We start from the raw sequence: 23,186 nt of genomic DNA, 5'->3' as shown, positions 1-23,186 counted from the left end.
GTCAACAAGATTATTGGATGATGGATCATGGGGCTGTGCAGGAAAACCTGAGGTGTAGGCTAAATTGGACAGCTCTTTCAGAGAGTTGATACAAGCATGACAGGGCAAATGCCCTGTTCTCTGGTGTCAAGTTCCATTCTCTGGGTTATGGATGTTACCTCCCCCAGCCTCCCCACCACCTTGGATACATATCTGGTACATACGATTGATGTAGGGACCTTCCTGGATTGCCTGTGTCTGTACATTACAAACTTCACTTATCCTTATGAGTGATTGAGGATTCCTGCTACTTGAACAGCTTGACAAAACTGCCACCGTTACCCATGGACTGTACCTAAAGATACAACAGCCCCATGTACAGTTCACATACATTCAGACTAAACCATACAGCGATTTAATAAATGCAACTTGCCGTAGACATGATGTTGATTTTTTGATTGTTAACCTTTCCTCCTCCTGTTTGTGCTGCTGTTCATTCAAGGTGCATCTGAAATCTAAATTTAAACACGTCACTTGGTACTAAACTCCAGCCACTTGCTTTTTCCAATTCCTGGCACAAACTGGCCATCATCTGGTGCAAACTGGGCAGTTTCACTCAGTTGCTGTTGTGGGAAATGAAAGTGGGTTACACTGGCATTGTCCTTGAGGTTAATGCATGTTAGGGTAGTGTGGAAGGAACAGTACTCTACAACCCATCATATAATTGTTATGCAGGTGCTTGATACAAATATTTAACGCAAAAGTTGGGAAATGTTGCATTCTGCCAGCACTAATATCCCATTTTTGCAGGTATTTTAAAACTAATTTGTTTCCCCCTTCCCTGTGGCTGGGCATGCAGTAAAATCCTAGTGACTGTTTGTGCAGCATTTTGAGGAGTCTATGTTTTGCTGCATATTAACAATCCTCGGCTGAATGTCGGTTGAGTGTGTGATGCTTGTGATGCAATCTTTCCTCCTGGGCAGTGGTGGTAAGCGGATTTGTCTCTGCCAGTAGTTAGCATCTGTCTGCAAAACATTGCTGCTTCACATTTAGAAAAGCCAGTTTTAAAATATTAAGCGGCTGCCCTGCTTGCATATTCACGTTCCTGGGAATAAATGGTCGTGCTGCTTCACCGCTGTCCTTTCCTGTGGTGTATCTCAATAAAAAAATGCAGGAAAATATGAAGGAAGTTATTGATATTGAGATTGGTGTGTTAGACAATTAAACTTAGAATGGCAGCAAAATTACCACTGCAGGAAAATCTGGCCCATGAAATTTAGTTTTGATGACTGTCAAAAAGATAAAGCTGTTAAGGGTTCAACTTGTGGACCATAAACACAATATAATTTCAGGCACCTCCTTTTGTAACCTTGTTCAGACATCTCCAAGTACTTGAATACTCAGTCACAGAGCCTTAACTCATTTGGTATGGTTAATGTACTTTCAAATACACTCTGTTGTAAATCAAAGTAGCTTAATTCAAATGATCTGATTTATTTTTTTGTCTCAAAATCCCTAATTTCCTGTATTGCTCACAGGGCTGAATTCAAATTATTGAATAACTCAAAATTGTTTTGGCACAGAAAATGACTTTCAATCATTAGAATTATACTGCACAACCCTGAGTTTATTAGAGAAGCAATTTCCACTACTACAGAATCTTGACATTTGAATTATGTCAGTCTGATATTAAATCTTTGTCACTTAGGGGAAAAAATAACTATTGGTTATCTCTTAGATTGACACATACTGCAGTTGCTAGCAAAATTAAACTTTTTTCCTGCAAGAATTAAATTCACAGCCGTGGAAGTGGTATTTATCAGTGCCCCTATCATATGTAATACACTATATCGATGCGATTGTTTCTCTTATACCAACAGACATGGGGTAAGCTCATTCACCATGATTGTACATGGATAAAATTGGCAAGGTGTTTGATGAGGAAAAGTACATTGCTCAAGAAGTTTGATCAGGAGTGTGCATTTTCAGGTTGCCTCTCATGTTTCGCCATCAAAATATTTTAGTTTAACTTGTGCCAAATTAAGGGAGGGATTGTCACTTATATCATATATATTGAGTTCCTTTCAAATGTCATTTTAAATGTGGTAATCTGGTTCTGGTTGTAAGAAGGAATTCTTTGCCCCTGGAGCTGATGGTCAACTTTGTAGTGAAATATGTAACGTGTCAACAGTTGAATGTTGTGATTTAATACAAAATATTCACGGCAAGCTTTATGCAATTTAATGTTGGAGTTGACAATTACATAACAAAATAAGGGGTCGCTCTTTTAAGACTGAGATGAGAATTTTTCTGAGGGCCAGTGGTCTGTAATTTCTTTCCCAGAAATCATTGGAGGTTGGGTCATTGAATTCACTCAAGGCTGAGTTAGACAGATATTTGATAGACGAGGGAGTCAGGGGTTGTAGGGAGCAAACAAGAAAGTGGAGTTGAGACCACACCAGATCAGCCATGACCTTGTTGAAAGACAGAGCAGACTTGAAGGGCAAAATGGCCTACTCCTCCTGAGTCCCATGTCTCTAAAAGTGTTAACTGGCTAATTTAAGTCCCTGTAATCTGTTCTTAGGCTAACTGAATTTTGTGACTGGCTCTCAATTTTAGAACAAAAGGAGCAGAGTTTTCCCCTCGGGGGGTGGGGGGAGGAGTTTAGGAATGGGCGTGTGGGGCGCGTTGCCATTTTACGTGGGCGGGCCAATTAAGGCCCGCCCAGCGTGACATCCGCAAGGAAGCGCTATACCTTCCCTGTGCAGGCCGGGTGGGGGGGGATTCCCTGAGCCGAGTGCGCGCGCGAAAGAGCTCACTCATCTCCCTGAGGCCAAGTGCTGCCTCAGAGATCAGCTCATATCTGAAAAAATGTTAAAAACAGAAAAAGAAACTTCCCTGACATGTCCCCTCATGTGACACTGTCACATGAGTTGGGACATGTCCATCACTTTCATTAACAATTTTATTAAAAATTTTAAAACCTACATGAAACCTCATCCCACCCGTGGATGAGGTTTCAGGCTTTTTCTGAAGCCCGCCAGGGCTCCCAGCCAGCCCGCTAACCCTAAGGTTGGACGGGCAGGTCCGTTAATTACTTTAACTACTTTGTCAATGACCTCAATTGGCCATTGACAAGGTCTGTGAGCGCACAGCTGATTCGGCTGAGCCCCTGCCGACCTGAAAATTTAAATGGGGCACGGTGTCGTCGGGAGTTCCGCCTGTTGTCATCCCACATCATTTTACGCATATACGAGCGAGCCTCGCCCCCTGCTCACCGACCAGGAAATCCTGGCCAAGCAATTTGAGTTGTAATTCATTAGAATGAACTTTGCTAATAAATAGAATGGAACCAGGAATAGGAGTCTAGTTAGTTTTTTTTTAAAACTTCAAGACTCCTTTGTGACCATTTTTTTAAAAAAGTGTTTGAAAGAGCTAGTGAGCTGGGGGCTGTTTTTAAAATACAGCAGACTAGGGGCTGACCTGATGTCTTTAAGATATTGAAAATGTTTGGGGTCAATCAAAAAGAAATATTTGAACTTGTGGGATGTCGAAAACCAGAGGCCCTAAAGATAAGGTAATCAATAATAAACCTAAAAGGGAATTCAGGAGAAACTACTGAGAGAGTGGTGAGAATGTGGAATTCACTCTCGCAAGGAGTGGTTGAGGTGAATAGTGCAGGTGTATTTCAGGGCAAGCTGGATAAGAATAGAGGGATAAAGGATTAGAAGGATATGTTGATAGGGATAGATGAATTCTGGTGGGAGGAACCTTGTGTGTTCCTTCACCAGCATAGGCCAGTTGGACTACATGGCCTGTTTGTGTTTACTTAACTTTACTCTGTGTTTTTAATGGATAATTTGATGATGCAGTGGGATTCTCCCCAGTTCCAGTACCTGCTGCTACTTGGATCATCCTTTTGTAGTTTTGTCCTGCACAGCTGGCCCTTCCAGTGAATGGTCTTTCATCTCTACAGCAACAGATTTCTTTCACACCTCTAATATTTTGAGATGTCTCGAGGTGCTTAAGTAGCTGAGTAATTTCCAGTTAAGTAACCTTTTCAAAGCTATGATGTAAATAAGTTGGCTTGGTGGAACAAGATCTGTATAAGGACACGTGCCTCAGTAATTGTAAACATTTTCAACCCACTGCCTCAGGAAGTCCCTATACCCGGGTGTAGGGCAGGTGTTGATGTCCAAAGCTCTCCCCCTCTAAATGTGAACACGGAAAGGAAGATAAAGAATAACTCATTAAGCTTTTATCAGAAGCTTAGAATAAACTGAAGCAGAATTAGAAATGATTTTGTTTGCCAAGCAAGATGGCCCATTGATAGTCCAATGATTAGACTGAGTTATTAGCCTATTATTGTGTGAAAGTAAGTTGTACTGATCGAACAAAATTAGCCTGCTCATAATTGCTGCTAGATATGTTCGCTTGTGGAAAAATCAGCTTCATTTGTGTTGGCGTCGCCCCAAATTCTTTCTCAGTCCACATTTAATAGCAGAGGTGTGAGTGTGAAAAACACAAATTTCTGATTCTGATCAGAAAGCTGTGGTTACACTATTGTCTGGTTAGATACTGGGCAGTATGGATACACCCCTGTATGCAAGACCATTAGAGCAGTACTGCAGCTGTGCCTCCAAAGGATATCTAAAGCTAGATCCAAGCCTGCAATAGATATCCCTCCTTTAACTTTTGTACAGTTTAGAATTCATGGGTTTTATAACCAGGCCAGCATTATTGTTTTCACAGCTTTGATTTATCCTGCAGCACTAAATATTATAATCAGGTGTACTACAGACTTCCTTACAAACCCAGTTAACAGCTCAAAGCTTTAATTGGAAATTTGGAAGCTAAATATAACCATATAATTGTTTATGTTTTGTCGTTCAAATTCAGGGAAGCAAGGTGCAGACACGGGTTGGCCTGCTGATGCTGCTGTCCACGTGGATGACCAACTGTCCTATTGCTGTGACTCACTTCTTGCATAACCAGACCAATGTCCCTTTTGTATCCTTTTGCGGGTTGTTTTCAAGAGTTGGAGCTATCAATTGGCTCATGAGGATAAATATAGATGATAGTGGACCAGCAATGGAAGGATAGTTCCCTTCGCACTAAACGTAGTCATATGCATGCCACTTGGAGTGACTGTTTCTCATTAGATTTTTCAAAGTTGTGCTTGTGTACAGGAGACGAGTGTGAGTTTCAAAAGTGGGTGACATTTTCCTCATGTGTATTTCAGTTTTATTGAGATTGTACTCGGTTATCATAGGATCAGCCATTTTTCTTTGGTCAAATTTTTCTCATTACTTGGGTTTTTCAGTTCTCATTCAGTTGAAAAATGTTGTGATGTGCATTAAAAATAAATAGTGGCAATGTAACTGTTTAATCTGGAAATAGAATTCTAAATATATTTTGAACACTATATTTGCTGAAGAGAAATACTTCCTGAATAAAGACTCCATTCCCATAGCCACTTCCCTAACCACTTTATTTCCAAGTTGTTGATTTTAAGATTGGCCTTGATGACATTCTTCAGTTAACTGCACAGATATCCGAGAACCTTGGGGAAGAGGAACAACTTGTGCAAGGTCTCTGTGCCCTTCTATTGGGCATTTGCATTTACTACAATGAGAACTCACTGGAGAACTATACTAAGTAAGTGATGCCACAAGCCCCAAGTGCAGAACAAGCTCAAGGAATATAATTAGTTGTAAAGAGCCTATGTGGAAAACTTATTTTTAAAGGAGCAAAATTTTACCATCTGAAAAAGGTGTGTCTTAATAATCTAGTCTTTAATTTAGGATAGTTGTAGCTACTGTGTTGAAAATTACTTTGTGATTCCTTTTTGCTTGCTGAAGAATGGGGTTGGTTGGGCACCTTGAGAAAGCAAGAAATGTGTTGTAAACACCATTTTTATATATTTGTATCTTCATTATTTGTCTTGAGCATTTGAGTGCAGAAAGTATCAGGCCTGTCAACATGCTCCACATGCATTGTCCATCTTATAGATTGAGTTTAGCCTTCATGGTAATAATCCCCAAGATCCAGATCTTGGAATGAAGCCATAAAGCCTCAACAGTCTTGCTGATTGCTGTGTTAATTTTTGAACCCTGATCTATTGGCAATTTCAAATGATTGAGGAAGCCAATGTATTACCGAGATTCCTATGAAGACTGGTGTTTCCATGTTACTGGTAATCCTCATTGGCTTCATCTTCATGGTATTGCTAGTGACAAGTTGTTGATAGCTTCAGAAGAGCTTCCTGAAAAACTTTTCTAGGTCTCCAATACTTTGTTGTAGTGGGACAATGTCAACAAAATCCAAATGTATAGGTCTAATGGCCTTTAGCCATTTGATGCTTCTGCTTTCTCCTACAACGCTTAAAATCTAATCAATTCCAGTATCAAAGCAAAAGAAGCCATGTCTAGTTCCCATTATTTCAAACCAGCCTGGGTGTGGATTGGCAGCCAGGGGAAACATTAGATCAGGCCGGGAGACATTAGATCAAGTGGCCTGCTTGCCCTTGGATCAACTGAGTCCCCTAAGTAGCTAATCAGTTGTTACTTGCGAGCTGCATCCTGCAACAGGTGCCCAGCTTGTGTGGTGATCTGATGGCCTGGGTGCAGACTGGGTTGGCATGCCTCCTGTTTGAGCCCTCTGTGCTGCAATAGAGGCCCCTCCACCCTGCAGAACCTGACCCCAACCCTCTCACTAGAGTCTGCCAGCCTGGCCTGAGTGAAACGTCAGACTCTTCCCTGATGTTCAGCTCCTCTTTGTTGGGGACTGTCCATAGTCCCAGCAGTGGCTACCACACTTAGTGCCGCTGCTGGAATGAGACAGTTGCCAACCAACTGATTGTCTGGCAGCAGAAGTCTTACCCCGAGCCAACTAACAGCCCAATAACTATAAAATCAACTTGGGGCTTGCCGGCCCTCATGTGGCAGGATCGCCCTGACCAGGAATGAGGCCACTACCCCAAGGTAAAATTCCCCCCATTATGTTTGCAGCCTCTGTCTTATTTTTGCCCAGATTTTTGATTATTTTTGGATTGCATAAGTGGTTGTAAAATAATCCAGAAGTAGATTCATTAAACTCTCCAATGTATTTATACAGTGCCTTAAAAATTACTGGCTTCTGAAATTCCTGCACTCTCGTTATCCTTCTCAGAAGACCGTCTGGTAAGTGGTCTTCGCTGTATTAACTACATGGAAAGTTCAATTTATTCCTCTCTTCATACAGGGAAAAGTTAAAACAGCTCATAGAGAAGAGGATCGGGAAAGAAATTTTCATTGAGAAGCTGGCTTACATCAGCAAACATGAGCTGTACTCTCGAGCTGGTCAGAAACCCCAGCCCAGCTACAGCAGCCCAGAGCAAATGCTGTTTGACCATGAGTTCACCAAATTAGTTAAAGAATTAGAAGGTAAACTTCGCTAACTTAACTATGAAGCTAACTGTTACCAGTATGAAACTGTTCAACTCTGCACCTTCACTTTATCTATTACCTCATCCGCTGTCTCTTCTCACACTAACGCATTGCTCCTCAACCAATTTTTCAATTTCTGTTTCCAATTAGTTCTTATAACAAAGGCTGTCCAAAAATCCAGTGAGGACGAGAAAAAGGAAGAGGAAGTGAAGAAGTCATTGGAGCAACATGACAGTATAGTCAGTCAATACAAGGAACTTATCCGTGAACAGGTAATAACTTTACACAGATTTAAACTACACGGTCCAAAACTGTCTAATGGTTTTTTTCATTCGTTCATGGGACGTGTGTGACGCTGGCTAGACCAGCATTTATTGCGCATCCCTAATTTCCCTTGAGAAGGTGGTGGTGAGCTGCTGCAGTCCATGTTGTGTAGATACACTCCTGTACTGTTAAGAGGGGAGTTCCAGGATTTTTCCCAGCAATAGCGAAGGAACAGTGATACATTTCCAAGTCAGGATGGTGTGTGGCTTGGAAGGGAACTTGCAGGTGGTGGAGTTCCCATGCATCTGCTGCCCTTGTCCTTGTAGGTGGTAGAGGATTAGGGCTTGGAAGGGCTGCCTAAGGAGCCTTGGTGAGTTTGTGCAGTGTGTCTTGTAAATGATACACACTGCTGCCATTGTGCATTGATGGTGGAGGGAGTGAATGTTTGTGGATGTGGTGCCAATCAAGTGGGCTGCTTTGTTCTGGGTGGTGTCAAGTTTCTTGAGTATTGTTGGAGTTGCACTCATCCAGGCAAGTCGAGTGTATTTCATCACACTCCTGACTTGTGCCTTGTAGATGGTGGGCAGGCTTTGGGGATCAGGAGGTGAGTTACTTGCTGCAGGATTCCTAGCCTCTGTCCTGCTCTTGTAGCCACAGTATTTATATGGCTAGTCCAGTTCAGTTTCTGGTCTGTGGTGACCTCAGGGTGTTCATAGTGGGGGATTCAGCAATGACAGTGCAATTAAATGTCAAGGGGCGATGGTTAGATTCTCTCTTGTTGGAGATGGTCATTGCCTGGCACTTGAGTGGTACAAATGTTACTTGCCACTTGTCAGACCAAACCTGGATATTGTCCAGGTCTTGCTGCATTTGGACATGGACTTCTTCAGTATCTGAGGAGTCGTGAATGGTGCTGAATGTTGTGCAAATCAACAATGATCGTTCCCACTTCTGACCTTATGATGGAAGGAAGGTCAGTGATGAAGCAGCTGAAGGTGGTTGGGCCTAGGACACTACCCTGAGGAACTCCTGCAGTGATGTCCTGGAACTGAGATGATTGACTTCCAACAACCACAACCATCTTCCTTTGTACTAGGTATGACTCCAACCACCAAAGTTTTCCTCCTGATTCCCATTGTCTCCAGTTTTGCTAGGGCTCCTTGATGCCACACTCGGTCAAATGCTGCTTTGATGCCAAGGGCAGTCACTCTCGCCTCACCTCTGGAGCTCAGCTCTTTTGTCCATGTTGGAGCCAAGGCTATAATGAGGGCAGGAGCTAAGTGACCATGGCGGAACCCAAACTGAACGTCAGTGAGCAAGTTATTGCTAAGCAAGTCCTGCTTAATAGCACTGTTGATGACACCCCCCTTCCATCACTTTACTGATGATCGAGAGTAGACTGATGGGGTGGTAATTGGCCGGGTTGGATTTGTCCTGCTTTTTGTGGACAGAGCATACCTGGGCAAATTTCCTGCCAGGAAGATATTATCAATTCCAATAACATTACGAGAATTATTGTAAAATAGTGGTGTGTGTGTGTGTGTGTGTGTGTGTCTTTAATTGGATTAAAGGCAACTGGTCTGAAGGCTTTGATGTAAACATGGGGGAAATTTAGAATGTAAGGTGTAAAAAAAGACATTTGCATTTTTAAATAAACCAGATTGGATTGTTTTCAAAGGAGGAATGAAATCTGTCATCTAGCCAGGTGAAGTTTAGAAAGAGTGTGTTTATTTTCCCCAAAGATTACTGGTAAAACCTAGTGCGAGATTTTTACTAACGGAAAGTTGAAGTCCAAAGACATAATGAAACAATGGGAACTTTCATTCAAAGGGCAAAATGTGTATAAAGGAGCGAAGGCTGTGTGTAAGGTTAGGCATTAAGATCCACCAAGTGTGAAAAGCACCTATTCCTCAAGCTGCTGTTTTCAAAGAACTGAAGTTAAGAAAACTCACTTTGAATTCGACTAATTCAGAGTATTGTGTGTCACCTTGCCTGGGTCTTTTAAAATCTGTGTGTCTTACTGTTGCATTAATGAAAGTGTAACTGGGAATCAGATTAAGTAGGGGATTTAGAAGTTATCATAGAAGTAATTTGTAGACCTATGTATGTGTTTAAAATCATTTCTCTTATTAATAAATATTTAATCTAGTTTTGTGAAAATCTATAAAGACTTGGTCATATTACTACTGAATTCAATTCAATGCATCTCGAAATTTATGCAAATTGTAAAACAAGTTGTGAAAGTTGTTTCAAGTTTCCCTTTGGGATTTGCCATCAGCTGTACCATAACATTCCACGTTGCCAGGTAGATGGCAGTGTTGTAGCTGTGCTGGAACAGCTTGGCTATTGGCACAGCAAGTTCTAGAGCACAAATCTTCAGTACTATTGCTGCAATATTGCCAGTGCCAATAACCTTAGCAGTGTTCAGTGCCTTCAGCTGTTGATGTCACATAGTGAATCAAATTAGCTGAAAACTGGCATCTGTGATGCCAGAACCTAACAGGGGAGGCTGAGATGGATCATCCAGTCGGCACTTCTGGCTGTAGATTGTTGAAAATGCTTCAGCCTTATCTTTTGCACTGATGTGCTGGGCTCCCCCATCATTGAGGATGGGGATATTTGTAGAGCCTTCACCTCCAGTGAGTTCTTTAATTATCCACCACCATTCACGACTGGATGTGGCAAGACTGAAGAGGTTAGATCTGATGCATTGGTTGTGGAATCGCTTAGCTCTATCACTTGCTGCTTATGCTGTTTGGCACACAAGTAGCCCTATGTTCTGGCTTCACCAGATTGACACCTCGTTTTTAGGTATGCCTGGTGCTGCTCCTGGCATGCCCTCCTGTATTCTCCATTGAACCAGGATTATTTCCTGGTTTGGTAGTAATGGTAGGGTGGTGGATATGCCTGGCCAAGATGTTACGGGTTGTGGCTGAATACAATTCTACTGCTGCTGATTTGATGGCCCACAGCACCTCATGGATGCCCAGTCTTCAGTTGCTAGATCTGTTCAAAATCTATCCCAATTAGCACGGTGGTAGTGCCACACAACACAATGGAGGGTATCCTCAATGTGAAGGCAGAAGTTCGCCTCCACAATGACTGCGCGGTGATCACTCCTACCGATACTGTCATGGACAGATGCATCTGCAGCAGGCAGGTTGGTGAGGATGAGGCCAAGTATGTTTTTCCCTCTTGCTGGTTCCCTTACCACCTGCAACAGACCCAGTCTAGCAGCTATGTCGTTTAAGACTTGGCCAGCTGGGTCTGTAGTTGTGCTGCCAAGCCACTCTTGGTATTGGGCATTGAAGCCCCCCACCCAGAGTATATTCTGCGTCCTTGCCACCCTCAGTGCTTCCTCCAAGTGGTGTTCAACATGTACTGATTCATCAGTTGAGGGGGCGCACAGTACGTGATAATCAGCAAGAGGTTTCCTTGTCCATATTTGAACTGATGCCATGAGACTTCATGGGGTACGGAGTTGACTGAAAACCTCCCTTATTGACTTTCTAGCAATTTGTTACAACTTAGTGGCTTGTTAGGCCATTTCAGAGGGCCTTTAAGAGTCAGCCTCATTGCTGTAGGTCTGGAGTCACATACAGGCTAGGGCAGGTAAAGATGGCCGATTCAGCGCACCAGATGGGTTTTTACGGCATTCGTTATTAACCTTTTAATTCCAGGCTTGTGTTGACTGAATTCAAATTCCACCATCTGCCATGTGGGATTCGAACCCAGATCCCCAGAACATTACCCTGGGTCCCTTGATTACTAGCCCAGTGACAATGCCACTGTGTCACTGCCTCCCCTGTTTTCTGCTGGCACTGCTTAAAAGATTCAGTTTCTTGCAGGTGGTTTCAGATGTCAGTGTCTTCATTAAGCATTCCAAGGATTGTATGGGGACCTGAAACTAGAATATTTTTCCTATGGAGTGTGACGATAAAATTTTCAGTGCCAGAGGGGCTCAGTAATCAGACAGCACAGGCATAAGGTGATTAATAAAAGGGTCAGTGGCAACATGAGGAAAAGCCTTTTACGCAGTGAGTTGTTAGGATTTCAAATGCACTGCTTGAAAGTGTGGAGGAAGCAGATTCACCAGTAATTTTCAAAATAAATTGTATAAATACTTGAACATTTGCTTGATTATGGGGAAAGAGCAGAATGAGTGGTGCTTTTTAGATAGCTCTGCCAAAGGGTTGGCACGGACACGATGGGCTGAACAGCCGTGTGTGTTGTACAATTTTATGATTCTATGCTATATATAAAAAAAATTGCCCACCTTTCATTGAAATACAGGATATGCAGCTGAATGAATTGAAGAAACAAGTAGCTGCCTTGACCAACCAGAATGAGCAGAGTCAAACAACTATAACACAGCAGACATCCCAGATTCAGCAGTTGCGGGACCAGTACAATCTTCTCAAAGTACAAGGTATGATGCAGTGTGAAACAATCCCATCTAACTTTTCTCTCTTTAATATCCAAGGCACAGTAACACGTTTGTGAAAAGTGCAGATTTTCAGGAATGCATAGGGACAATTACAATGTAACGTGATTTTCCTCCTCTCCCTTCAGTCTCTACAGAATTTTTAAGACATCATTGTAAAGCACTTACAAATGAACAAATTGCTTTTCTATTAGAATGAATTTCTTTGGATTTAGTTGAATTATAAACAGATGGAATACATGCTAATCAGCAGACATAAAGCATGATTCTTTTTGGACACAATTATCAACGACATTCTGGAGATTCCACAATGAATTCTTTTGTTTTGGCAATTGTTGCCAATAGTTAAGGGCACATTTTGAGAACCAATTTTATTTTTGTGTAAATAAGTGTCCCGCAAACTAGGTAAGGATCCACTGTTTACAGTTTATCAGTTGGAAACAACAAGCTGGTTAGACTGCCACCCCTTCCCTCCAAAGGAGTAGTTGTTTTTAGGATTGTCTGACCATTCAGTGAGAATATGTTTATCTTCGTTTATCTGGCGTTATTTCCTTTGCATTTTTGAGCCACAATATTTTTTCTTGAGTTTTTTTATTAATCCCCATTTTTAAGTTGAGCATTGGTGAAAAGAAAACAAACCACTGATGTATGGGCTGCAGCTGAGCTGCTTCTCCAAATCTAAACAACATCCAAGTAAGTTGAAGCTGGTTCTTGGAAGCTTAATTGGTACAGGAAAAAGAAAAGGTGACAAATGAAAATCAGGCCATCTGTAAACTTCAAAGGGCTGTTGGAACATTTCAATTCTTGTTAATGCTTTGCAAAGTTTTACTTCCGACCTCAAAATTTTACGAAATTACGTTTTGTTCTTGTACGGTCACTGTCAACGTGTTATCCATACGTTCAAGCTGTTTTGCAGAATGGCATTGCAGACCTTGCTTTGATTATTACTAGTTCAGTAAGTCGGTGTGCTAATTTTGTTGCCCAGGTAAACCCCTAGACAGCCAACATCACATTCACAATGAAGCAGCGCAGATCAATGGCATTCAGCCCAAGGCTGATGCAGAAGAAATTGGAAGGTTACGAGAAGAGATCGAAGAACTGAAAAAGCAACATGATGTACTAGAAGGACAGCTGGCTGAAAAGGAGTCTGTGATTGATAAACTGGTACAAACTATTTGACATTTTACCCATTAAATATAACACTTTTCACTGGCTTCTAGTTCAGGCCAAGGATGAGATTGCACGTGAGAACAGATCTGCAGCCCAAAACGTCCTTTCAGAAGCATTGCTTGCTTGTAAACGATAAACTGAGAAGGTTAAGGGTAGATTAACCACAGGTATTCAAGATGGTGAGGGTTTTTGATGGAGCTGGTGGAGAGAAACTGTTTCCTCTGGCAAGTGGGTCAGTAGCTAGAATCATGGATTTCAAATAAGTGGCAAAAAGAATTTAAGGGGAAATGAGGGTCTTTTTCAGAGGGTCGTTAAATACACCATCTTAAAGGATAGTGGAAACAAACTCGGAGTTTTCAAATCACCTGCTCGAAAAGTCTAATTTTTTGGGGCAATGGGGAGAAGGCTGAGGTGTGGGACTAAGTTAGCCTCCTTTGCTTTAAGATTCTGTGATTCGAGGAAAGGGATCATTGGGTGATTTTTCTTTCTCTCACCGTACCCCCCCCCCCCTCCATTTCACCCGGTTATCAAGATGAGGAATGTAAGATGGGAAGCAAGACATGTTTCTCATTTTCCTGTATTGCACAATAAATTGGGTACTACGAGTATATTCCCTTTCACTCTGCCTAAGCAACTCGCCATAACCCAAACTCAGTAGGACACCCTCACCCAAAGTGATCACAGTCCCTTTGTTAAGAATGAACCTGCTATTTTAGTGTGACATTATAGATTGTTTTGCTTGGGGATTGTTCAATTGGGGATACGTGTTCAATTTCACTTAATCCAATGGAATACCTTTTGATCGCATCAGTCTGCACCAGCAATTAAATTGGAATTCAATTAAAGCTGTTTAGGCTCTTGGGAATATTTTATGCATATCTGGTCTGCTTTGCAATCCAGGCTGTGGCAAATTAAACGTACATTATCTACACTTCCACTGGACTGAGTTCCAGGCTTTGTCTATTCTTCCTGATTTGAGAGACTATACTGATACCGTGTTCTCTTAACATTAAAAAATAGAGTAGATCATATTCAAACCTGCTCCACCATTCAATATGATCGACAGATCTTCTGCCTTAACTTCATTTTCGTGCCTGCTCCCTATATCCCTTGACACACAAGATCTATCTTAGCCATGGTGTTTTTATGGGCCATTTGACCTGACCATTGCTTCTGCTATGAGTCGCAGGTTGGTGTTTTGGCTGCCATGATTTATTTATGTAATTGTGAATTTTAATTTGATTACAGAAAGTGCATTTTTAAGTTGCATTTGATTCTTTTTGAGTTGATCAGTCTGCACCTATTAACATTGCATCATAGCTCTATACGGTAGAAAGTGCAAAGTGGATAAACAACTGAGAGGTATCTGGTTTAACTGATTCTGTAGAGGACTAATCAGACAACAGGAAACACAGGTGAAGGCTGCTTGGATATTGCTGGTGAACAAACAACAGAACTGCATAAGGTAGGGCTTCTTTCCTCTATTTTATTTATAAATGTGCACATTTTATATGGATTTTTAAACCCCTGGGTGCATGCCACTAGGATTAGATTTCTGATCATTCTGATATATTTAACCAGTATAACTTCATTAATCTAGTTATTTGTTACACAAAGGTCACTAGAACTCTGCAGAATCTGTCAGATATCATGCATATTATCACTAAGGAACTATTTATTATCTTCCCAAGAAAAACATTCCTAAAAGTACTAGGGCTGTGATTTAATCACAGTTAACTGTTGTCATTAATAAGTTCATTTTTCACCTATTAATTTTCTCAGTGTGAGTTGATTGCAGGAGTTGTGCAAACAGGATTTTTTTTTTAGCAAAGCCTCAAACTTGCATTTCTTTACTTCAAGATTCTTCAACATTCATTCCCCCTTTCATTCAGGCTGTTCACTAACCTCATTTAAGTAGCCAAGTGATCCACTCTCCGGTCTCAGCCAATCTTGTTCTGAGCTGATTAGTGTGAACCATGCAAGTGCTGTCTGTTGGTGACTTCTATTACACTTTGTTTCAGTCTCTGGGGTCGCACTTAACCTTGGGCTTGATACTTTCAGAGACTGTAGTGGTGTTAGGTGCTGAATCACATCTCTAAATCCACTCCTTAGTGCTCCATGGTAGGGTGCAATAATGCACCATTCCACCTGATGTGGTAGCATGCCACCTGACAAGGAAGACTTCTGGGCACACAACACGTTCACCAATACAAGTACATGAAGCATTTGCACCATGTGTGGGTTTTCTGAAAATTGGGAATCAAGCATGTTTATTAGATTGTAGATAATACATTTAGAAAATATATAACCATCTGATGAAAATCTCCTTGATCCCTCTTCTTAAAGAAACGAGGGCCTATTTTTCCTTCTCAGCATTTGGGAAATGTTCAGTTCCCCAAAGGTGGAGAGAAGGAGCCTGTCAAGGGACGGGATATGCCCTGTCGGTACCAGTTTAGGAAATCTGAGGTTTTTATATTTGTCTGATTGCATTAAATCAGCCCTCTGTATTCTGGAGATGGTGTGCTTACAGTAAAGGGACACGGCCAAGTAAATGCTTATCCACTTGAACTGTAAAGATTATCACAAAGCCTAATTGTGTATCGAGATTTTACTTTTCCAAACCTGAACTGTGAAATAAAAACAAAACCACTGCTTGAAATGTACAGCAAGTCAATTGGCCCTGGAAAGAGAGAAAAATGCAAGATACTTTTTTGTATGTAAACCCATAACTTGGATTGTCCCTGGAGAGATTCTTTGGAACCGTTGGATAGATCTGCGAGGAGCACTGGATTTGCAATTGGTTGTAGCTGGTGAATTAAGAGCATCGCACAAAGTGTTAATATACCAGGAAAGGTGTGAGTGATGAATTCTGTACCATTGCCACAACATTATGAAGTGTGTTGACTTGGGTGAGATTTCTCCACCCCTTCTTCCCCACCTACCCCCCCACCCACCCCCCCCGCCCCCGTAAACCGAGTATTGGCAAATAGATTTGATGAAAACACTGGATTATGCAAATTATTCTAGATAAATTTAATCCCATGTATTGTAACAGAAATTAATCCAGCAATTTCTAGAAATTACAGTCATCAGAGCTATTTTTTAAAAAACCATTAGCGTTAGCAATGTGATTACATTTACACATTCAAAGGAGTTAGATACCTTAAACTCTAGTGCAGGCAGCTGTCGCAGAGATTAGTGACCTTCAGAGAATCTGTTAAGAGAAATTTGCACAGTAAGTCTTTTCTTGAAAAGTTGTTTTTTGCTTAGTTAGTTATCGCTTGGTTGAGTGTTAGGCCTGGCTGTGCTTCTGAAATAGCCTGCTCCAAAACCTTAACTTCAGTAACACCCTGCAATTGCACCCTATGTAAATGTTCCCTCCTGCAGTTAAAATGCTGCTGCTTTCTGGAATTTCTCTTTTGCCCATTCTGCATGTGAGACCAGACCAGGTGTTGGTGCTGTTTAACTGGGAATGGCGTTACAGCTGAACCTGGTTCTGTCCTCGGCCCCACCCCTGTCCCCCTTTTCTATCATTCCTTTGTATGTGAAGGATTAGTGAATGAAAACAAAGGTCTCGGGGGTGGGTGGGGGGAAGGTTGAATGCATTTTTGTGCCATTCGTGCCCCATGTGTGTCTTTTCTGCCACCTCCCCCCCCCCCTCCTCCACAAACAATATTTCTTCTGTTAAAGCAGGAGTGCATTACCATTGGCTAATTTATCTGGTATGATGTCACTCATTAAAATATAGATACCGTTTGAGTGCTAACTCAAAGGCATTAATTGGATAAGCAAATGCATTCAAAGAGTAAGGAAGCCTATCTACTAAAGGTAACCTAAAGTTTTCTTACTGATCCCTGCGTTGAGCGTAGAAGCTCCAGCCGCATTGTAATGGGTAGAACCATTATAAAGCAGTTCCAAATTAATCTGTAATTTAAATTAACCTCTGTTCAAAGTTGTTTTGTTTCTCTCCTTGGGCATGGTGAGGTTTAGCATTTCCCAAACACCACTGAACAACTTTTTTTTAATTCTTTCATTGGCTGTGAGCATTGCTAGCGAGGCCAGCATTTGTTACCCACCCTTAATACAAGGGTAAGGCTAGAAGCACTGAGTTTACAACTGTTGGTAGTAGGAACGGTACAACTTTAGAAGACCTTCAAAAGAAGTCTAGAAGTCCATCAAAAACTGTTGTGATGCCTTGTGCGGAAAAATTTTAAACTAAGATTTCATTGAAACTTTCAACTTTTTAACTTTCACTGAAAAGTTTATAATCATTGCTACAAGCCAGTAAATAAGTAATGGCAATAGCATTTTTTTGTGAATTAATTTACAACAGTTTAAATTTGTTCACTTGCACTTTGACACCCTATTTAAAGCCTGTAGCCATAGCAGAAGCTGCATCAGGGGATAATGACAGTGCCTCTGCATTAATGAAGATCTCACAACTCGAAAGCAGACTGTCAGCATTGGATGATGAAAATCAAAAGTTAAAGGTAGGTTATAAATTAGTCTATTGTGTCTATTTCTAGCTATCTACTAAACTGAACAGCTTTCAAATTGAAATACATTTATGTGAGTGGTGCTTAAATTGTGCGTTATGGTTATGATTTAATTCTAAATGTCATTTGTGTTGGGCTGCTTTGTTATTCTGTCTTGTCTCGTTGCTTTAAATCACATTAAAGTGCACATGCATTCAGTTATAACAATACAAGATCAGATTTTTATTGAGATAGCGTACTACACGTTCTGGTTTGTTTACTCAGCTGTATTGCACTTCACGATTCCAGTATGTGAACAGCAACTTTTACAGTAACTCTAACTTTGATCTCTATATTCCTTGTATACTGCCCAAAATCATAATACATCAAAGATATATACAAGTGACATCAGAGAAACAACATGGAGCCAGCAAAATTCACTTAGACCCACTCAATCTATTCTAATCATTTATTTGCCATGATATATTGCTGACACTTTCTATCATTTTATTACTATAAATAGAAGTGACCAGATTAACATCTTCTAAACTATCAGAATGGGTTTCACACATCCCATCACCCCAGTTCCCAAGGGCAATTAAAGATTGGCTTTAGGATGTGGCAGATGATGTGTGTCAGGTGGACCAAATCCACAAGAGAAACTTGGTTGCGCTATACAACAGTTTTGCAATTTGTATTTATTACGAGATGTGTACATTGAATTCAGAAGTAATGAGTCCACCAAGGCCTTTAGAGATTTAAAAAATTTAAATTAAAATATTTATTAACAAAATGAAAGATTTCAAGCACATACATAATACCACAATTACTTAATACTGTAACTGCTTCTAAAATTCTTAATTAACCTGACTCCCAGTTACACACCCCCTTTAAGGCACTAGCCCAAAATAGATTTTAGATTTAAAAACAAAACCAAGTTAACACAGTACCCACTTGACAGTGGAATTCCAAATGGCTTTCTCCAACTTCAGTTACTGGACACAGTCAACTTATGCATAAATGGCTGGAGGCTTCTTAAAGGCTGTTTCGCACATTCCTATTAGATCTTACATGGCCCTCCTCACATAGCCTTTCATTCCCCTTTATATATGTTTCTCCCACTTTAATATGTAAATTCCATTGTTTTATACATTTTTGGAATGGCACATTTCCCATAATATAAAAAGCTTCATGTTGCTGATATTGTCAGTAAACTTTGGGAAAAATAAACACACTCCTTAGCCTTGCTTATCTGGCTAGTTGTAAGCAGATTAACATCCCTTTGAAATCCAAGCAATCCCTTCATTTATCTAAAAATGCAATTCCCCTTCACACCTTACATGCTAAGCCAGCATCTATGCTTATTCATTAGCATTTCAAGCATATTTCTACATCTAGCTTTTTGATAATTCTAAACTTGCAGTCTAACTCACTCCAAATGTAATTAACTCACACACAATCAACCATACTTACCCCCATAAACCTACTTTACAATAAGCCAAAAAAAATTATGAAAATTATTATACTTTCATAACATCGGCAATCAATGCTGGTCTTACTAGTGGTGCTCACATCCTAAGGATGAATATTAAAAAAAAACCTTCCAAGTTTTGAGCACCTCTATCCGACTGCCTGTTAATCACATAGCTTTAATGAGAAAAGCCTTCATGCTCCTCTTATAATCAGTGCAGGGAATGCAGCATGAGTTTGAGGGCTAAACTAGGTATTAACATTGCAGCTTCATCTGGGATTATTGTGTTTGATTCATATGCACAGGATCAGGTAAAGCTCTTGACTGAGGAGCAAAGGACCCTGAATCAGCAGCTTGCCTCAACAACTAGTACAGTTGCCATTCTTGAAACTGACAAGAGAAAACTCCAGCAAGAGGTGACGGAATCAAAGAAGGAACAGGATGATCTGTTGGTACTTCTCGCAGACCAGGACCAGAAAATCTTTGGATTTAAGAACAAGCTCAAAGAACTTGGAGAGCCAGTATGTATGATGTAGCAGCATCAATATTTTAATGACTACATGGGTTTTTGCTAGGCCAGTTAATATGGGTGTAGTACAGACTGTGTACATGTTTTATCTGGTCCTTCATTTACAGCAGCAAATCTAAAATTGCTCTAATTAAAGCTAGACAATGAGCATGTTCAGGCAAGTGCACTGTAAACACCAACCTTAGTCATTACTATTTATATTTACTTTAAATATGTCTTTATCAGTAATGTCGTATTTGCACTAGGCAAATTGGAAGTGAATTTGTTATTCTGAAATTAAAGTTAAATATCCTTATGTAGTATGATAATCATTACAGTTGAGTACAATTTTAAATGGTTAAAGCATTTAGGAAGGAGTTTGATATGGTCATGTAGTACAAGGAAAGAGGGAGGCCTGGGGTGGTTGTACATGGATCTTTGAAACTGGCAGGACAATTAACAAAGTTAATAAAGCGTATGGGACCTTTTGCTTTATAGAGACATGGTGTGAGAAATCCAGGAAGTTATGCCAAACCTTCTTGAAAACTAGTGCAGCCCCAGCTGGAGTATGGTGTCTAGATCTCTTTAGGAAGGATGTGAAGTTTTGAACAAGGTACAGAAGCAATTTGCCAGAATGGTTCCAGGACTTGGGTAGACTAGAAAAGTGGGGATTGTTCTCCTTAGATTAGAGAAAGCTAAGTGTGGCTTTGAGAGAGGTGCTTAAAATCATTTAGATTTAGTTGGAGTAAATGAAGAGAAATTGTTTCTATTGGCTGAAAGGTTGATAACCAGTTGACACTGATTTAAAGCGATTGGTAAAAGAACCATAGGCAACATGTACTTAACGATTTGGAGTACACTGTCTGATGGTCAGTAATAACTTTTGAAAGGGATCTGGGCAAATACTTGAAGGAGAGAACATGTCAGGAACATGGGGAAAGAGTGGGTGAGTGGGACTAACTGGAATGCTCTTCAAAATGGTCGCCTCCTGTATTGTATTATTCTTTGATTCCACAAAGATATTTGCACGTAACAAGTCTAAAACTAGGGAGTCACAAATGTGTGATCGTCAACAGTAAATCCAATAGGAAATTCAGGAGAAACTTCCATTTTCCAAAGTGTGGAGAGAATGTGGAACTTGCTACGGTGGGGAGTGATTGAAGCAATAGCATATAGGTGTTAAAGGGAAAGCTGGATACACCCAGAGAAAGGAATAGAAGGATTTGATGATGGGATGAGATGAAGTAGGGTGGGAGGGGGAGCATGGACTTGTTGATCCAAATGGCTTAGGCTTTAAATTCTGCATAATTTACATACAAATAAAAAATGTGCTAGTAGTATGTTAGGCATAGTTGTAAGAATATTAGATTTTTAAAAAAAACACTTGCTTAGGTTTAGGAATATGAAGTTTAATTAACACACAAAAAAGTAATCATGTTGATTGATTCGGGTAAGTATTTTGAGAATGATTTTGGGCTAATTTGCAGTTGTGATTAGTCACCATGTGTAATGTTTTTACTGTAAAATCAAATATTTATTTTGTATCTATTGAAACAATGTAGTACGACAGCAAGCAATATCTGTTGTTTTATCCAGGTTGAGGATGAAGATGATTTGGAGTCTGCTGACCAAGAAGATGATGATGATGATTATGAACCGAGTTAATTGTATAATGATCACACAAAGGCAGAACGAGGAAATAAAATGTAAAGATGGTCAAGGCTTCTATTACCACAAAATGCATAATGTAGAAGCAGAGTTAACAATATTTTGTTTTTCTTTTGGAAAGGGGTTTTGAAATTAGTTCAATTGTATCTTCTACCAGTTAACAAGTTTGCTTACCAGGCAGGAGAGAAATTTTTAATTTTCAAAGTATTAAAGTTTTAACAAGGCAACGTTGTTTTTCTCCAAGGGAAAAAAATAAATTGAAAACATTCCCTCATGGTACACTAAGCAGCAACTCATTATCGGAGTGAAGAATAGCTCACCAACTTTAGTCTACAGTTATGCCTGTATAACTTGCAGCATCTTGGAAGTCTAAAACGAAGCAGTGTAGCAATATGTTGTATTTTCTAGAGAATGCATTATTGTGGGAGGTTGCAGACCAACCTAGTGTTTAAAAGCAGCCCTTGAGAAAATGGCTAAATGTCAGATCAAGAATCAGGGCACCTAGATGTCCTACACAACTCTCCTGTGACAAGAACTGATTGGATCACAGTAGTCACCTTTCACCATTCATTTCATTGATTTACATAAACCACTGTATCCATCAAGCATGAGAGCAGGGTGTTGTAGGAGTGAAATGTGGGGCATCTATCTTGCCGACCTTTGCGTTGTTTCCAAGGCATTGTGTCTCAGGATCTGTAGGCACACCAAAATTTGGTGGCCCTTCTGAATTGAGGCATGTGCTGGTAAACAGCTGAACTGGTCATCACCCTGATTTATATCAGTCAGTCATTCACGAAGGATCTAGTGTGCCTTTGCATTGTTCAAAAGCTGTGTTCTGTCCCTCAAATTCAACAACGCTTGGAAATATCTGACGAGAAGTTAATAACTGAACAACGTTTGAACAGTTTGGAATTGCAGGTATTGCATTAATGTCGATTATTGTTTGCAGACAATGCCACAGACAAAGATTTATTTCTACATTAGCTGTATTGCTGAGATACAATATCCTGTATGATTTATATAATTTATTGGCTGTTACGCCAAAATTGGAATAAAATGAGATAGTATACTTTATAGAAAAAGAACGTAATTGTGTTTTGGAAATAAAGTTCATATCTAGGAAATTTCAGATAAACGTTTTCACTAGTTGCATGTAGTGGAATTTTTTACCATTCTATCCTATTATGTTTTAACTGAGAACGGAGTCAAATGATTGTTGTACAGTGAATATCTGATTTCTCAATTTTATTTCCTTTTCGACCTGGCAAGGGTTACGAGAGAAGTTTGAGATCTGATAGTTTCCAAACGCAACATGAGAGATTTTAATAATTGCAACAGCCTACTGAACTGCGCATCTCACCCATGTATTTAAATCTAGTAACAAGTTCCGGCCTCTTGCACACCTCTGATTTCCATTGGTGACGCCAACATTGGTGGCTGTGTCTTCAGCCGCCTGGCCCCTAATCTCTGGAATTCCCCCAAACCGCTCCACCTCTCTATCTCTCTCTCTCTCTGATCCTTTAAAACATTTCCCTAAACCTGCTTTATAGCTCAAACTTCTAGTCACCAGCCTGATGTCTCCTTATGTGGCTTGGTGTCGATATCCTATAAACCACCTTGGAATGTTTTATTATCACAGAATCGTTACAGCACAGAAGGATGTCATTAAGCCCATGTCTGTGCTGGCTCTCTGAAAGAGCAGTTCTTATAGTGCCATTCTTCTGCCTTCTCCCTGTAGCCCTGCTCATTCTTCCATTTCAGATGATGATCCAATTCCTTT

The 23,186-nt window shown here is 40.4% G+C and overlaps 1 protein-coding gene across 6 annotated transcripts in view; it reads left to right on the top strand.

Moving 5' to 3' along the window:
• Positions 1-22,545, top strand: part of uso1 (USO1 vesicle transport factor) — a 69,355-nt gene extending 46,810 nt beyond the window's left edge. For all 6 annotated transcript variants that reach the window (XM_041186579.1, XM_041186555.1, XM_041186572.1 and 3 more), the window contains 10 exons: positions 4,879-4,989; positions 5,519-5,637; positions 7,222-7,403; positions 7,557-7,678; positions 11,964-12,099; positions 13,100-13,278; positions 14,672-14,749; positions 17,658-17,774; positions 19,536-19,751; positions 21,335-22,545. In XM_041186579.1, the coding sequence (XP_041042513.1) occupies positions 4,879-4,989; positions 5,519-5,637; positions 7,222-7,403; positions 7,557-7,678; positions 11,964-12,099; positions 13,100-13,278; positions 14,672-14,749; positions 17,658-17,774; positions 19,536-19,751; positions 21,335-21,403 (1,329 nt within the window). In that variant the 3' untranslated portion in view covers positions 21,404-22,545. The remainder of the gene's footprint in view (positions 1-4,878; positions 4,990-5,518; positions 5,638-7,221; positions 7,404-7,556; positions 7,679-11,963; positions 12,100-13,099; positions 13,279-14,671; positions 14,750-17,657; positions 17,775-19,535; positions 19,752-21,334) is intronic.
• The last annotated feature ends 641 nt before the right edge of the window (positions 22,546-23,186 follow it).

Source organism: Carcharodon carcharias, chromosome 1 (genome assembly GCF_017639515.1).
Source record: "Carcharodon carcharias isolate sCarCar2 chromosome 1, sCarCar2.pri, whole genome shotgun sequence".
In the NCBI taxonomy this organism is placed as follows: Eukaryota; Metazoa; Chordata; class Chondrichthyes; order Lamniformes; family Lamnidae; genus Carcharodon; species Carcharodon carcharias.
The sequence above is the reverse complement of the archived record's forward strand: the minus strand, read 5'-3'. Positions and strand labels throughout refer to the sequence as shown.